Source organism: Pseudocercospora fijiensis (genome assembly GCF_000340215.1).
Source record: "Pseudocercospora fijiensis CIRAD86 unplaced genomic scaffold MYCFIscaffold_10, whole genome shotgun sequence".
Lineage (NCBI taxonomy): Eukaryota > Fungi > Ascomycota > Dothideomycetes > Mycosphaerellales > Mycosphaerellaceae > Pseudocercospora > Pseudocercospora fijiensis.
In genome coordinates, this window is record NW_006921541.1 from 797,833 (window position 1) to 812,479 (window position 14,647).

A 14,647-nucleotide genomic window follows, 5' to 3' on the forward strand; every position below is an offset into this window, starting at 1 on the left:
CTCTCCCCCGCTATTACTAAAGATAATCTTAGGGATTTTGTTATATTGCCTCTTAATTCTAGTTATCCAGTTAGTTAGCTTATTACTACTTGTTACCTTGTCTTTGTTTCGAAGTAATAGACCCTACCTAAGCCTAGTTTTAGTATTAGTTAGGATTATGATGTACCTGTTTCTAAACAGATCAAATGGTTGTACGCTAATAAGGTTAATATAGACTTCGTTAAGGGCTTTTTCTAGTCTGGTTCTATGTTCTCTTAATATAACTCTTTAAGCTCTCGAGAGCTTATAGGTCTTATAGTGCTCGAGTTTAGATGTATTAACTTCTTCTAGGCCTAGAATAGCTTCCTTAGTAGCTGTTAGGATCTTATTGCCGACGTAGCTAAGTCTCTAATGCTATCTTAATGTATCCGCTCGTAGTCTAGCGATAGCTAGGGCTAATAGCTGCCCTTTCTAACTCGATTCTAAGTTTGGTTTTAAAGCTAAGCCTAGTATTTTGACTCTAGTATCTTTAAGGGCGAGTACTCCTTATACTTCCTCAACCTTTCTAATTAGCTTACCTTTAAGTATTAAAGTACCTAAAGGTCTGTCTAAGTGAATACTACATTTCTTCTAAAGACGCTCTGCTAAGATTAGGTTGCAATCTGAGTTCGGGGAGTAGAGGACGTCTATTAGAGTAATTAGGGTTTTCTTTCCTTTATAGGTTAGGAAGATGTTAACAGTTCCTAATCGTAATACACTTAATTTTCCTACTACTTAGGAGAACTGAATAGGCTTAGTTAGGTGCTTAAGATCGCTAAACTAGCTCTTGTTCCCTATAATGTATAGTAATATACCTATATCCCAAACTTTTGTATTAGCTATTAGGTTCTTAGAGCTTGCTATAGCTAGTCCCGGCTTTGCAATAGCTCCCCTAATTAGGCCCCTACTAAGGCCGTCTAGCTAATAGTCTCCCTTATTTTCCGAGTTAGAGGAGGAGTCTAATTCATCTTTATTATTATTAATAGTACTACTAGATTTGCCCTTTCCTTTGCCTTTACCCTTCTTACCTTTGTCTTTGTCTTTATCTTTGCTCTTATCTTTCTTTCCCTAACTAGGTAGTGCTATATTAGGGTATTGCTTATAGCACTTAGCGTTAGTGTATTTGTGCTTGCACTAAGTGTATTAGTCGTTATTATTGCTAATAGCCCCTCTAATAAGCTTTAAGCCGCTAGATAACTATCTAGGAGGCTTTTCTCTCCTTAGGGACGTTATTATTGCTTTAAGGGAGGAGTCCTTAGCTTTAGGCTTATTGTTGTGCTTCTAGGATCTAAGCTATTCGTAACTAGAAAGGCCCTAAATAAACAGCATCCTAATAAGCATATTAAGCATCTTAATATCTAATAACTTTATAGGCGCTTCTATTATTATAACTAAGCTAGCAAATTGTTCTATCGATATTTAGAATCTATTAAACTACTACTAAAAAGATTCGTAGTACTACTAGGTGTTCGGATTAGTAAGGGGCATCCTAATATGCCTAATGAGTTTGATAGTATTAAATATGTCTACGGTTATAATAGGCTTATATAGAGCCTTAATATAGTCGTATATATCCTTAGCTAACTTAGGTGTATTACCGAAGTCTAGTCTAAGGGCAGGGTCGAGTCTAGCAATAAGTATACCTAGGGCTTAGATATCTTTCTTCTTCTAGTCCCTAAACATATCTCTATACTGCTAATCGGCTAAGTCCCCTATAAACATGCTTTTTAGAGGTAGTTTTATTTTATTAGCCTAGTTAAGTCTATAGAATACTATACTAACTAGGTCCTTTTCTAGAAGGGCCGCCTAGAATATAAGCTTCTAGTCTTAGAAGTTGATCCCCTTCCTAAGAACCTAATTCTCCTTTGCTATCTTTATCTAATTAGTGTCTATCGTTCCTAGCTGCCTTTTAGTATAGTACTAGGTAGGGCTTATAAGGGACACTTGCTAGGTTTTAGTCCGAACTAGAGCTCTTAACTAGGTACCTAATAGGTCCAGATAGCTAGCTCTGTTTAGTAAACTCTAGAAACAGTTCTTTTATAGTTAAACTAGATAGGTAAGCGTATACGCCGGGCTTATAACCTATTATAAATCGTACTAGGGATACAACTAATTATCGGATTGACAACTATATAACTATATAAAGAAGAATTAGGAGCCTGCTATAGAAACTGCAGTTAATATACCTATTGTGTATCCTTCCTCTTAGCATAGGTCAGCTAATGGTATCAGCTAACCAGCATATCACCTGACTGAACCACAACATTAAAAGAATGCGCGCCGCAAGCACCGACGAGTCCATTTTGCATGCGGAAAATGCGAAAATGGCGTCGCGGCTGAGGCAGTACTTGTGTACTTTCTGCCTTTGCTTACACAGCGCCATGTGTGACTCAAGCAGCTCTGAAGACTGACTCGGCTGATTACAAACCGAGCTCGAACACGGCAAGAACATTCGAACTCAATAAACGCCGACGCGCCTTGTATATACACCTGCTTGCGCAACAGAACACGACGTCGGCAGAAATTTCTGCCACTGGCATTTCGCCCGGCGGTGTACCCATTCTGCCGTAAAATCGGAGGCCCTGGTCTGTGCTCGCTATCGATCACACCACACCTGGAATCATTTCTTTGCAAAACATCTTCCTCCAAGCAAATCCCACAACACAATGTCTTTGAAAGAAGCTTACACACTGGCCCACACGGCACAATGTCGACTCCAGATAGCAGCCAGCAGGCCAGACCGCAATCTGCGCTTCGTTGTTGGCCATCTCATGCACTACGAGTCTTTGCGATTACGCATTGTCGAGATCGAGCACCATATTTCCAAGAGCAACCGGACAAGCTCCGTCGCATTCAAGGGAACTGGCCATGTAGATCACCGACTCCAACATAAACCATCGACCGGCCAACTCGGACGAACGTCACCGCCTCCACCACCTCAGCAATACGATTACGACACGGATTCGGATGATGAAGATGATGTGGACTTGGACGATGAAGCAGATGATGGCCTTTCGCTGGAGCGATTCCCATCAGCTGCAGCGAAACCTGCTTCACATGCAGAGCCCTCTCCTACAGAGCCGCCGGAGCTGGAATCCGACGACGAAGACTACTCAGACGATGAGGAGGAGCCCAGATCACCCGAACAGCCGACCCAAGATGAATTACAACGGACGATCAAGGGCCACGGAAATGAGCTTCTGGCAACCGAGTACGAAGCAGTCCGCAAATGTGCCTGTCATGGCAAAACAGACGCTCCATCTTTCGATCGCATGTGGGAACTGCCATCTGACCAGGCGAACGCAAAGGAGCGCGTCACACGCGCAGTCGCACGAGTGAGCACGGAACCGGCGGCACCTCAATCAGTGTGTTCGAAGCTCGACCAGCGATCGCAGCAGGAAGTTGCAGCTTGACACCGCCGATCACTCAGGCGGTCAGTAGAGTCAGCCTGGCGAGAGCGAATGCGCTCGGGGAGCTGCATTCATTCCCCATTCGGAAAATGGAATTCGGACCTTTATCACAGCGAGCTTTGCGACATCGGACCTTGGCATATACGGAGTTGGAGATATCATTACATGACATACGATAGCGAGGAGTGCCTCATGGTATAATGACGATAAGGATGAGTATACATGGGCCTGGAGTTGACTGACCAAAGTCGACGGGTCCTCGACATGAAAATGGCGTTGGAATGTTTTCACGAAGCAGCCCCAATTGGAGCTCTTGGAATGATACCCATAATTGCTTGCGGCGACGACACAAATTGCGGAGGACTGTTCTCCTCTTGAAGATGCCCAAAATCATAGTAGCTCGAAGAAGAAAATAAAGACTCTCAACTCGTACAAGTTCTCTGTATCATTCTGTCGCCTTTTCGATTGACGACCGTAACCTCTCTTCTCCCATTTGAATTTGACCACTGATTTCCGCCTCATCATCAAACATGGAACACAATCTGACGTTCGTCAGAAGAAAGAAAAAAGCTTTCATAATCACCTCTCGTCATCGACCAGGAATACCCCAAGAAGATCTCGAATCCTCGGGCCGAGATCTCGGGAACAACGGTCTTCAACAAGCCGCACCCTGCGACAATAATGACGATGGTCACCACCACCGCCCTGTTGCCCATGTATGGGTGAATCAGGTGGAGGGACATTTTTTGAATGTGCCACGACACTGTGATGAAGCTGATCCATCGCGATGGTGAAGCAAACGTAGTGTCTTCAACATGGTAGAGATGCTGCTGCTGACTCAGCTCGGCGGGCAAGCTCGAAGCTCCACCGGTTCACCCCTTGATGGCTGCAGCATGAGATTTGGAGTTTGAAATTACATATGTGGACGTTAATCCCACCGTGATACGAAATACGCAATAAGCTGTGGTGGTATGTGTGACCGTCGTCTACCTTCTTCGTGCTCGTGCTAACGGCCGCTCAGTCGGAGTGGTTAACGAGTCAGACTTGAATGCTCCCACGCATCGAGACATCTGATGCCTTCGGGCGCGCAGGTTCGAATCCTGTCCGCAGCGAGCGATCCAACGAGCTTTCCGTGATGGTGGTTCGAAGCTTTTTGTTTTGCCAATTCCATGACCATTATGGTATCGACATGTCAAATGATTTGATATCACTCACGGGCGTGTAGGTTCGAAGTGAGTTCCTTGTTCACTTGCTGCTTCGAATCCAATTGTAATGACTGCCTATTATATATACATCCAAGAGCCACAGGACAAGGGCATGGATTGCTTGATGACTGACGGTATATGTGGAGTGATTTTGAGACGGATCTTTTGACGGCTTGATGCTGTTGTCGATGGAATGAATATAAGCAATGTAGCTATGAACAATTTGGAGGCAACGCCGACATCGCAAGCGCCGGCGACTGTGATTCAGCTGATGATGGCACTACTGCCAAAGACGACTCCATACCGCTATTTTGGCCCTTCACATCACATACTCCTGCCTTGGTGCAGTCGTGAAGATTGAAATCGAATGGCCGTGCTTGCACGTCCTTTGCTCTGGTTCTATCATGAATTCGGCATCGACTCGATTCAGAAGACTGGCCGCAACGCTTGGCTCATGATAGCGGCGCGCTCTCTCCGCATGTTTGCTTATGGCACGAATGCTTTGGTCCTGGGTGAGTCTTGGGCGGCGTTTGGGCGCGAGATATCTTTCAACATCGAGGCTGACCTGGTACAGCACTATTCTTCTCGGAACTTGGCTTTTCCGACGCTCGAATCGGACTGTTCATGACCTTGACTCTTCTTGGAGATGTCTTTCTGGGAACCTCCTTGACGCTCATCGCGGATCGCTTCGGCCGACGGAAAATCTTACTTGGCGGAAGCTTTCTGATGGTATTGACTGGGCTCTGCTTTGCCATCTTCGAAAACTTCTGGATTCTTCTCTTCGCTGCCATCGTGGGAGTGGTGAGTGCGACTGGTGGAGACTTTGGTCCCTTTCGATCGATAGAAGAGTGAGTCGCAGCGGAACGCTTCGCACGGCTGCATGGGCTGACAACGTCAGATCCATTATCTCTCAACTCACCACGCCGTCTACTCGATCAGATGTTCTTGCGTGGTACGTCACATTCTCTGCTTGGGGCTCATCAGTCGGCAGCGAAGCATCGGGCAGAATCATCGACTATCTCCAGAACAGAGATGGCTGGACGATTAAAGACGCCTACCACTCGCTCTTCTGGGTATACGCTGTGATGGGTATCGTGAATGCGATGATTGTCTTCTGCTTGTCCAAAGACTGCGAAGCCGACGCTCTCCAAGACGAGAAGAAGTATGAACACGTGGCGCAGGAAGAGCGTGAATTTTCGTTCGAGCTCACCGAGCATCCCGACAATCATAGCCCTGCCGAACCTTCAGCAAACCCTACTGCCCCGGTCGAACCATCATCACAGTTCAAAGCCCTGACAACCCGCCTCACTTCATGGACTGGACACATCTCAGGCTCGACGTTGTCCGTCGTCTGGAAGCTGTGGGCTCTGTTGGCACTCGACTCACTGGCAGATGGCATGGTGCCGTACTCTTTGACCACTTACTACATGGATACCAAGTTTCATCCCAAGAAGAGTACGTTAGGTGATGCCATCTCGGTAAGCTACTTCCTTCAAGCAATTGGCGGGGTCTTTGCAGGACCGCTGGCGAGGAAGATTGGCTTGGTCAACACCATGGTGTTCACGCACATCCCTTCTTCAGCCGCAGTCTTGCTCTTCCCGTGGCCGAACGTGTTTTGGATGACAGTCATCCTGCTCTGCGTCAGATCGGGCCTGAACAACATGGACCAAGCTCCACGAACAGCTCTCATTGCAGCGATCGTAAAGCCTGAAGAGCGAACAGCTGTCATGGGCATCACATCTATGCTTCGAACTTTGGCTGCAACGACCGGCCCCATGGTCACTGGATTCTTGGCTGGTAGCGACCGCTTCTGGGTGGCATTCGTTGCAGGTGGTGCGTTCAGGCTGAGTTACGATGTCGGTTTGTGGGTGCTGTTCGTCCACATCGAGTTGCATCAGCATGAGAAGCCTGCAGACGATGACCTCCAAATGGCCGAGCAATTCCGATTGAGTGACCGTGAAGATGAAGAGTCTACTTTGAGTGAGGACGCAAGATTGTCGAAAGATAGCGAATGATCGATGATGATGATGATGATGATTACGAATACACGAGGCAATGTCCACGACACAAAACGGTACTTGAAAGGCTCAAATTGGCGATAGACTGCAGGCAAGTCGAAAATACATGCTTTCTTATCATACTTGCCAAGACCTTGAGCCATATGTCCAAGACTGATCGAGGTGGATGGGCGGTCGGAAGCTTCAACAATGACTACTTCATGAGAACCCCGACTTCTCCCACCATAGCTGACCGCCCGAGTGACAAGCGCAATAACCTTTTCGAGCAAATTGTCCCGGACTGACTTGAAAGCGCGCAGTGATCGTCGAGCACGATGGCACATGTACCGATCCGCGCTACCCAGCTCCAGACGAAATTCGATGTCGACCTCATCTGCTACGGTGTCCGGCGTGCTTTAGACTGCAGAGCTTGGGGCGCTATAAATGGCTCGCCATTTCATGGCCGCAATACAGTGCCACACCACCACTCCCGCTTCAAGATGCTCATCCGGAGAGAACCCCATTAGCAATGTATACGCCGCTCGTCTCGTGGCACATGGCCCGAAGAGGCTTCGAGCCGACATTGTCAAATATCTGCACGCTGCTGGAGATCATCCAGCTGAGGGAGAGCTCTGCAAGCTGAGGTAGGACAAAGGCGAGGCTGAAAGCCATGTATCTCGGAGCTGTACCGCATTCAATGCAGAGCTGCTGTTCTGGCCTGGACGCCGAACATGCTGTACGACCCAAGGCTTGCACGCTCGTGCAGCACCTCGAGGGCGAGATCAAGAACGCTGCTCAAGCTCAAGATAAGCTACCAAAGAAAAGCTCAGATCCTATCAAGCGAGAAAGCCCAGATTCTGAACTGTCTTGCCGCTCCGGAAAGTAGCGAGTGCATTCTCGAAGCCCCGGCTCATGGTGCAGAATTGACTGGCAATGGTGCTTGAGGGCTTGCCAGCACGCGCACATGCACCGTTGCACTGCAGACGGCCCCAGACATGGATTGCTATCCTGGCCGCCTTTGTCAACCAGACGGCTGGAATTCTTAGAACATCTCATGAATTGCGGCTTCGAGCTGAGCTGAGAGCAACTGATCTTTGAAATTTACAAAACACCCCTCCATTTCACTGCATGAGAGCACACAGCGCTTTTCCACGTCCTTTGCAATGGCTGACCTCGAGACGGGCGAGATCTCCGAGAAAGCACTCGTCAATGATTCTTCCAGCACCAGTCTCGGGCACACCTCTCTCGATGAGACCGACCCTGATGTTGGGAAGAGCGAAGCGCAGAGGAACGCCTTGGTAAAATACCATGAACAAGAATTGAATTCATCTCATGCTCACTGCGTCACAGGACAGAAAACTGATGCGAAAGGTTGATCTCTGGCTCATACCGTGGCTGTGCTTGGTCTATCTCCTATGCTTCCTCGATCGAACGAATATCGGCAATGCGCGCCTGGCCGGGATGGAAGAGGACCTCGATATGCACGGTGCGTGGAAGAATAATCGGGGAATCAGTCAGAGGTGCATTCACTGAACGAAACGCAGGTCACGATTATAACCTTGCCCTCACCATCTTCTTCATCTCGTATGCAGGCGCCGAGCCGTTCACGAATCTGGTTATGAAGAGGATTTCACCGAGAGTATTCTTCACGATTGTCACTTTGACTTGGGTCAGTCGAGCCTTTCCTTTGTTCTAAAGACTTGGTATCCGTGGATAAAGTCAGGAGAAGCTCGGAAGACAGAGACCGAGAAAAGGCTGTTGTGTCGGATATGCCGTCTTTATCTGTTGTCGTCTATCGAAGCTGTGCTTCGCAACATTCGATATGCTGAAATTTCATTCGTTCAGTGGGGCTAATCGTTCGATAGGGACTCTGCATGATGTGCATGGGTCTTGTACACAACTTCAGTGGCTTACTAGCAGCACGATTCTTCCTCGGGATCACCGAAGCTGGACTCTTCCCGGGAGTGAACTACTATCTATCGTGAGTGGCACGAAGAGCTTCATTGCCACCAACATATGCTAAAGCGACTCGTGCAGATGCTGGTATAAGCGAGACGAACTTGGCTTTCGCCTGTCAATTTTCTTCGCTAATGCCGCACTGGCCGGATCCTTCGGTGGGCTCCTCGCCGCTGCCATTGCCAATATGGACGGACTGGGCGGCAAGGCTGGATGGGCATGGATCTTCATCATTGAGGGACTTGCAACTATGATTATTGGAGCTTTCTGCTGGTGGATGTGTCACAATTGGGTACGCACAGACCATCACATGTGATTGATCGGAATGCTACTGACAGGACTACTACCCCAGCCCGAGACTGCTCGATTTCTTACGCCAGAAGAGAAGCTTCGATTACGCTACAGATTGACCAAAGACAATCTTTCGAATACTGCCGACGAATACGATAAGCGACATGTAAAGGCTGCCCTCAAAGATTGGAAATGCTGGGCGTTTTGCGTCACGGAAATGGGAAATTTCATGCCGCTCTATGCCTTTAGTTTATTTCTGCCTACTATCGTCGCTGCCATGGGCCACAAAGGAACTCACGCACAGCTCATGACCGTACCTGTAGGTTTTCAAAGCCCCGAAGTTGAGTCCCGCAACGCCGCTGACAGACAGATTCTCTCTCCAGCCTTATGCAGTTGCTGCAGCACTCACTGTGGCGATCGGCTACATCGCCGATCGAACACGACAACGTGGCATATGCAACATGATAATCTCAAGCATCGGCATCGTCGGTTTCATTATGCTCCTAACCAGCAATAACCCTCAAATCCAGTACGACTACTACGAAGAAGCCCCCCCAACATCAAGATCAAAGTTTAAGCAAAGCTAACATCTTGCAAAGATACACAGGCACATTCCTAGGCGCCATGGGCATCTACCCAACCATTCCCAACAACCTATGCTGGGCAGCGAACAACGTCGAAGGCGGCTACAAACGCGGAGTCCTCCTAGGCGTCGTCGTTGGCTGGGGAAATTTAAATGGCATCGTGTCTTCCAACATCTACCTCAAATCCGAAAAGCCGCGTTACTGGTCTGGTCATGGTGTTGTATTGGCGTATATGGTTTTTTGTCTTTTTGGTGGGACTGTTTTCATTCGGACTATGCTTGCGATTGAGAATCAGAAGCGTAGAGCGGGCAAGAGAGATTATTTGCTGGATGGATTGACTGCGGAACAGATTTTGGTTGCTGGGGATCGGAGGCCGGGGTTTTTGTATACTCTTTAGATTGGGGACATGCGCTTGGTAAAAGGGACTGGTTGTGGGAACATCTAGAGGTATATGCTTGCTTTCGCGTAAGTAAGAATTTATCGGATGAGCGAGACGACAATCAAGCTTTCCACCCAGCAAGGGGGGATGCAACAGGCTTGTCATGTCATTGCTCAATAGATACATAGAACTTTGCAACAGGATTCGGGCAACTTCAAGAAATCTATCCCAACGCTCCTGCATTGGATCACGATCGGGAATGCTTTGATTGCGGTCTCCTATAGAAATACAGGGACCACAGTTAGGAACATGGTTGTTGATCGTTGATTCCTATAATTCACAAAACTACTCACAATTACAATGATTGTGGTTGTAATTGCTAAAATTATGACTGTGATTACAATCAGAGAATTACTACTGAATCGAGGAAGCGGTCGGAGGGCTACAGCGATGGTCGGTGCTTCGAATTCTAGTGGCGTTGTCAGTAGCTTGAGTTTCAAGAGACGGACACAGCACCCAGGTACCTACCCACTTTGATTAGTAGAATAGTGCTGCCTTGCAGAGTTTTGGTATCTTACTGGCACTTTCGATGGGATGATCGTAGTCGGGACAAGAAGTGAGGAATCAATCAGAATCGAGTCCAGTGATGTTGAGACGGGGGCTTGAAATGGAGTGTACGATGATCCAAGATGGCAATGGATGGCTTGGGAGGGCTGGGTAGGTCGTGTATATGCAGGGAACCGTCTTTGGTATGCCCCATTGTTCGGGATGCTGCGAGGAGTCTGTGTACGTAGATGGAAGGATTACAATGATAAGTGTGCAGAAGAGCTACATTATTGCCTCTACATGTTCTATTGAGGTGTTGTATGAGCTGCTGTGTCGCTATGTATGTCGATGATGATGCGTGGTGGTGGCAGGGAAATCTAAGTACATGCCAACCACAATGCCGGGGTTTCCCGCTACAGAAGTGATTGTGGATGCATCAGATATCAATATCTGAAAAGAATGACCTGAGGATCGAAGCCGGGGGGGCTGCACGACACCAGATCTAGGGCCGCATGAAGCCACTGCCACCATGAGTATCACCAAACCGATCGGTCCAGACTTCCCGCAGTGCCAGGTGATGCTCATTGATATCTAGGTCGCTCCTGACCTGATGCTGCTGCCGCTTCCTCAGATCTCTCTTCGGCGGATTACCACCATATGCGGGAGCCTTCTTCATGCTTCCAGCGATACAATGATCAGCACCGCGCCAAGCTGTATCGGCCACCGTCTTCCAGACAGCAGTTTGATCCACAGCCATGGCCGGAGTGTAGTAGATTCTACAATCTGCTGGTTCGTACTGGAACTGAAGTGGGATGTTCGAAGTGTCGTTCTGCCGATAGCCATCTCTCACATTGATGCCGGGACCAAGCGCGCGGAACATGGGAAGGGTATTGTATTTGGCGAGAACGCTGTTGTTGTAGAATTCCTCGGAATGAATGTACTTGTACATGAACGGAACTACGACTGCTGCTTCCAGGACGTAGTCGTATTCGAAGTTGTTGGTACCTTTGACACCTCCAATCGCTTGCGTGATATCTTTGTTTGGCCGTCCTCCCAAATTGATTGTTCTGACTCCGGCTTGCTGCCTCATTAGCTCGCTGAAGATGGTGCATGTCGAGGCACAATAGCCGTCAGTCAGGATGACGATGTTCTCGGCTTCAAAGTGCTGTTTGGTGATATTAGTGCGATTCAGATAGCCACTAACGACAATGCCGCCAGAACTCTCGACTGTGAGCACATCACTCATGTTCCAACGGATTAGGCCGGTGAATGTGTCTTGCGCAGGACCGAGCTTGAGTGGACTGTATTTATCAGGCCAAGATGTGAAGGCAGTGTAATTCACATCGGCATCGGTGTGATAGTCGAAAACCGTGGACTGTAGATCCTTTATCGTTTGATTGCTCTGCGCGGGAGTCAGCATGGGAATGTAAGGACTCATAGCTGTTCGGGGCATACAAGCTCGCTTCGATTACCGATGAGATCCGAGAAATGGCTGACTTCCTGTCCAACGAAATCGAGTGCTTCATGCGCTCTGAAGCGGTTCGCACCATATGGCAGGAGAGCGGGAAAGAGCTGCTTGAACAGATCGTAGGCTTGCAGCACCGTTCCACCGCCATTTGCGGAAACATCGATAATCAGCTTGGTTTTGCTGTCTGGAAGTCATCAGCGTACAAACGGGATGTTGATGTTGAGACGTAGCACTTACCATTCGCAGCTTTCTCGAGGAAGTAGGTATTGATGGATTGGAACGGCTTCTCGTCTGTGATCGCACTGACGAAGGAAGCCACGCTCAGAACGGCGACATCCTTGTAATCTTCTTCCTCAATGTAGTAGCCGCCGTTGGCATTTTTCTGCTGCCTCACCACTGGCTTGGGATAGCCTGGTGCTGCAACGGGAGTGGCGGCTGCTGTAGTTGATGTGGAGCTGGTGGCCGAAGTAGTACTTGTTGGAGATTCAGTGGTGGATGGGGCTGGTGCTGCGAGCTGGTAGGCGTTCTGGACATCCCCTTCCTTGACCGCGAAGAAGTTACTGTACACGTCTGCGGGTGATGTGATATTGTTGAACTCTTGTAACACACGCGCAAAGTTCTGGTTCACGATTTCGGTTCCATTTTTGAACTTGAGGGTCGTTGTTGGTCCAGGATAAATCCAACGGCCTCGACCACCACCTGCAAACGTGCCCAAGCCGGTGCCTTTGCTGCCGAGGGAGACGGCTTGTAGCAAGTAGAACATATTATTCCACAGCGCATCCCGGTCTTGAAGGCTACCGTACTGTGACCACTCCAGCAAGAAGTCCTGGCTATCTCGTCCGTCGATGTGTGTGATGGGGCTAGGGGTGTAGGAAGCATTTCCCGCGGTGCATTCCAGCACGTCTGAGAAGACATAGATCTGAGGCACCGTTTCGCCATCGTCGGATACAGAGACCAATGGGGTCGTTCTGAAAAAGGAGAAGATGTATCCTACGCTGTCTGGCAGAATGTAGAAATGGCCGTCATGACTTTTTTGAAAAGCGCGGTATAGGTCAAATCCGAATTCATGTTCATTCGCATACGTGTCGTAGCTTTGGCCGCTTGCTTTCGCATAGATTCGGTTGAACTCGGACCAGAAGTCGTAAGGAGGTTGGATCTTCTGTGCATATTCTTGCGGCGGATCCTTCAGCCACTGGATGGTCGATTGCCATTCAAGATACGGGCGAAGAGAATCCAAGAACGCGACTGCTGCGGACTGGTTATACTTGACACTTGTGATGCACTCGTATGCGAGCGCGGCTGGCACTGTTGGGGTGGCGGTAGGCAATGAAGAGCCCGCATTGCTGGATGACAATGCGATATCACGAATGCTGCAACAAGCATTGTCACAAGGGGCACTGTCAAGGAAGTTCAGCTCACGAACCGCAGATGCACTCGTTCTATATAGCAATCGGGAAGCTGCTTACGTCTTTGTGGGAGTCGCCGAGGTCGTGATTGGTCCCGTCGATGTCGCGTTGGATGCTGCTGTGGCCGTACTCGTCGTTGTCGCTGTTGGCAACTCGGGAGGATGTGCGCCTAGTTTGGTGGGCAGACTGGGCAGTGCGGGAGTGTAGACGTTTGGCAGGTCGGGCCATCTTTCTTCCCAGTACGAGGCATCTTTGGGCGGGTCGTTGTCCGGCCAGTGTGGCGATGCCGTTGCCGTTGCCGTTATCGTTGCGATGAACGCTGTGCAGACGAGTGTGAACCGCATGCTGCCGACGCCGACGCCGACGCCGACGATATTCTAGTTCTAGAACTATTCTACCGCTTGCCCAGGTCCAATCCAAGCAGGCCGAGCTTGGAAGTTTGGATGGGCATCGATGACATTTATTTGTAGCGCAGAAGGCAAGTCAAACGACCGCGCAGAATGAGTCGTGCGCCCACATAGCGTTGCATTGCAATCATGGGCCCTACGAGCTTGGGTTGGAGGGCACTGAGCAGCATCATGCCATGTCTGTGTGGGTAGAGTGCCGGTCAGCCCGTCTAAGTTACCGACCATGTTTATTCATTCGCTTGGGGCTATGTTTTCCTGGTTTGAGTCACGTGAGCTCTGCGGGATTCTGCTTTTGCGGTATCCGGGGTTGCGTCAGCCCACTTTACCCCTCGCCCGCGCTCGGGGATTTAAACTATACGTAAAATCGCACTTTCTTAGTAGGCCACACGTAAAACTCGACGACAGCAATGTTGTAGAGCATATATAATAGGAGACTAAACATAAGTAGAATAAGAGACAAGAAATAGTAGATTTCTAGTATATTAGTAACTAAATTGCGACTATAGGACCTCTCTTCTCGGCCTTATAGAGTGCGCGAATACTAACCTTCTTAGCCGATAGCCCGATTTAGCCTCTATTGCGCGGTACGCGCCTTAGAATAAGGTAGACGCGCCTACTAAGGATTATATAAGAAAACAGCGGTAGTAAGGTCTATAGCTACTATATACTCGGATAAGGCTATATATATAATATTTAGACTCGCGGTTCCTTACTACACCTACCTAGATATCCGAATAGGACTAGAATATACGATTATATCGAGATTTACGTATAGCCTACTAAGAAAGTGCGATTTTATATATAGTTTAAATCCCCGCGACCGCGGGGTAAAGTGTAACTAACGAAACCCCGAATACGGGGAGTAGGTATATAGCGAAGCTACGAAGGCCTACACAACTACCCTGCTTGCTCTAGTATCGTTAAGACATAATAGAGGGATTTCGCCGCACCTTCTAATGCCGCTCTAGGTACCGCTCTAG

General features: G+C 48.6%; 6 protein-coding genes and 1 non-coding gene across 7 annotated transcripts; 5 read left to right on the plus strand and 2 right to left on the minus strand.

Moving 5' to 3' along the window:
* Positions 1 to 2,233: 2,233 nt before the first annotated feature.
* Positions 2,234 to 2,657, minus strand: MYCFIDRAFT_179149 (uncharacterized protein; the record flags this gene model as incomplete). The annotated part of the gene is made up of 5 exons (XM_007933260.1): positions 2,234 to 2,266; positions 2,309 to 2,429; positions 2,460 to 2,475; positions 2,509 to 2,600; positions 2,626 to 2,657. The coding sequence occupies 5 exons, from the start codon at positions 2,655 to 2,657 to the stop codon at positions 2,234 to 2,236; spliced, it is 294 nt and encodes a 97-aa protein (XP_007931451.1).
* MYCFIDRAFT_212528 (uncharacterized protein) lies at positions 2,534 to 3,861 on the plus strand. The gene has a single exon (XM_007933261.1). The coding sequence runs from the start codon at positions 2,685 to 2,687 to the stop codon at positions 3,429 to 3,431; it is 747 nt and encodes a 248-aa protein (XP_007931452.1). The 5' UTR covers positions 2,534 to 2,684; the 3' UTR covers positions 3,432 to 3,861.
* Positions 3,862 to 4,440: 579 nt separating this feature from the next.
* Positions 4,441 to 4,540, plus strand: MYCFIDRAFT_t71. The gene has a single exon. It is a non-coding gene; the product is annotated as a tRNA-Ser (tRNA).
* A 460-nt stretch (positions 4,541 to 5,000) lies between these two features.
* On the plus strand, positions 5,001 to 6,772 carry MYCFIDRAFT_157723 (uncharacterized protein; the record flags this gene model as incomplete). Its single annotated transcript, XM_007933262.1, has 4 exons — positions 5,001 to 5,145; positions 5,208 to 5,481; positions 5,532 to 5,795; positions 5,865 to 6,772. 4 exons carry the CDS (start codon positions 5,001 to 5,003, stop codon positions 6,646 to 6,648), a joined length of 1,467 nt encoding a protein of 488 aa, XP_007931453.1. The 3' UTR covers positions 6,649 to 6,772.
* Positions 6,773 to 7,793: 1,021 nt separating this feature from the next.
* Positions 7,794 to 9,858, plus strand: MYCFIDRAFT_44924 (uncharacterized protein; the record flags this gene model as incomplete). Its single annotated transcript, XM_007933083.1, has 8 exons — positions 7,794 to 7,928; positions 7,981 to 8,116; positions 8,151 to 8,299; positions 8,496 to 8,611; positions 8,668 to 8,878; positions 8,939 to 9,196; positions 9,261 to 9,406; positions 9,477 to 9,858. 8 exons carry the CDS (start codon positions 7,794 to 7,796, stop codon positions 9,856 to 9,858), a joined length of 1,533 nt encoding a protein of 510 aa, XP_007931274.1.
* A 369-nt stretch (positions 9,859 to 10,227) lies between these two features.
* MYCFIDRAFT_179155 (uncharacterized protein) lies at positions 10,228 to 10,840 on the plus strand (the record flags this gene model as incomplete). The annotated part of the gene is made up of 5 exons (XM_007933263.1): positions 10,228 to 10,360; positions 10,403 to 10,483; positions 10,514 to 10,655; positions 10,700 to 10,716; positions 10,758 to 10,840. 5 exons carry the CDS (start codon positions 10,228 to 10,230, stop codon positions 10,838 to 10,840), a joined length of 456 nt encoding a protein of 151 aa, XP_007931454.1.
* A 48-nt stretch (positions 10,841 to 10,888) lies between these two features.
* MYCFIDRAFT_44917 (uncharacterized protein) lies at positions 10,889 to 13,160 on the minus strand (the record flags this gene model as incomplete). The annotated part of the gene is made up of 3 exons (XM_007933081.1): positions 10,889 to 11,788; positions 11,842 to 12,034; positions 12,088 to 13,160. Coding segments are annotated over 3 exons (2,166 nt in total), but the record flags the coding sequence as incomplete, so codon positions are not given.
* Between the last annotated feature and the right edge of the window lie 1,487 nt (positions 13,161 to 14,647).

Excerpts from the sequence above, each read along its gene's own strand:
- MYCFIDRAFT_212528 (XM_007933261.1), top strand. The coding sequence starts at position 2,685 with ATGTCTTTGAAAGAAGCTTACACACTGGCCCACACGGCACAATGTCGA.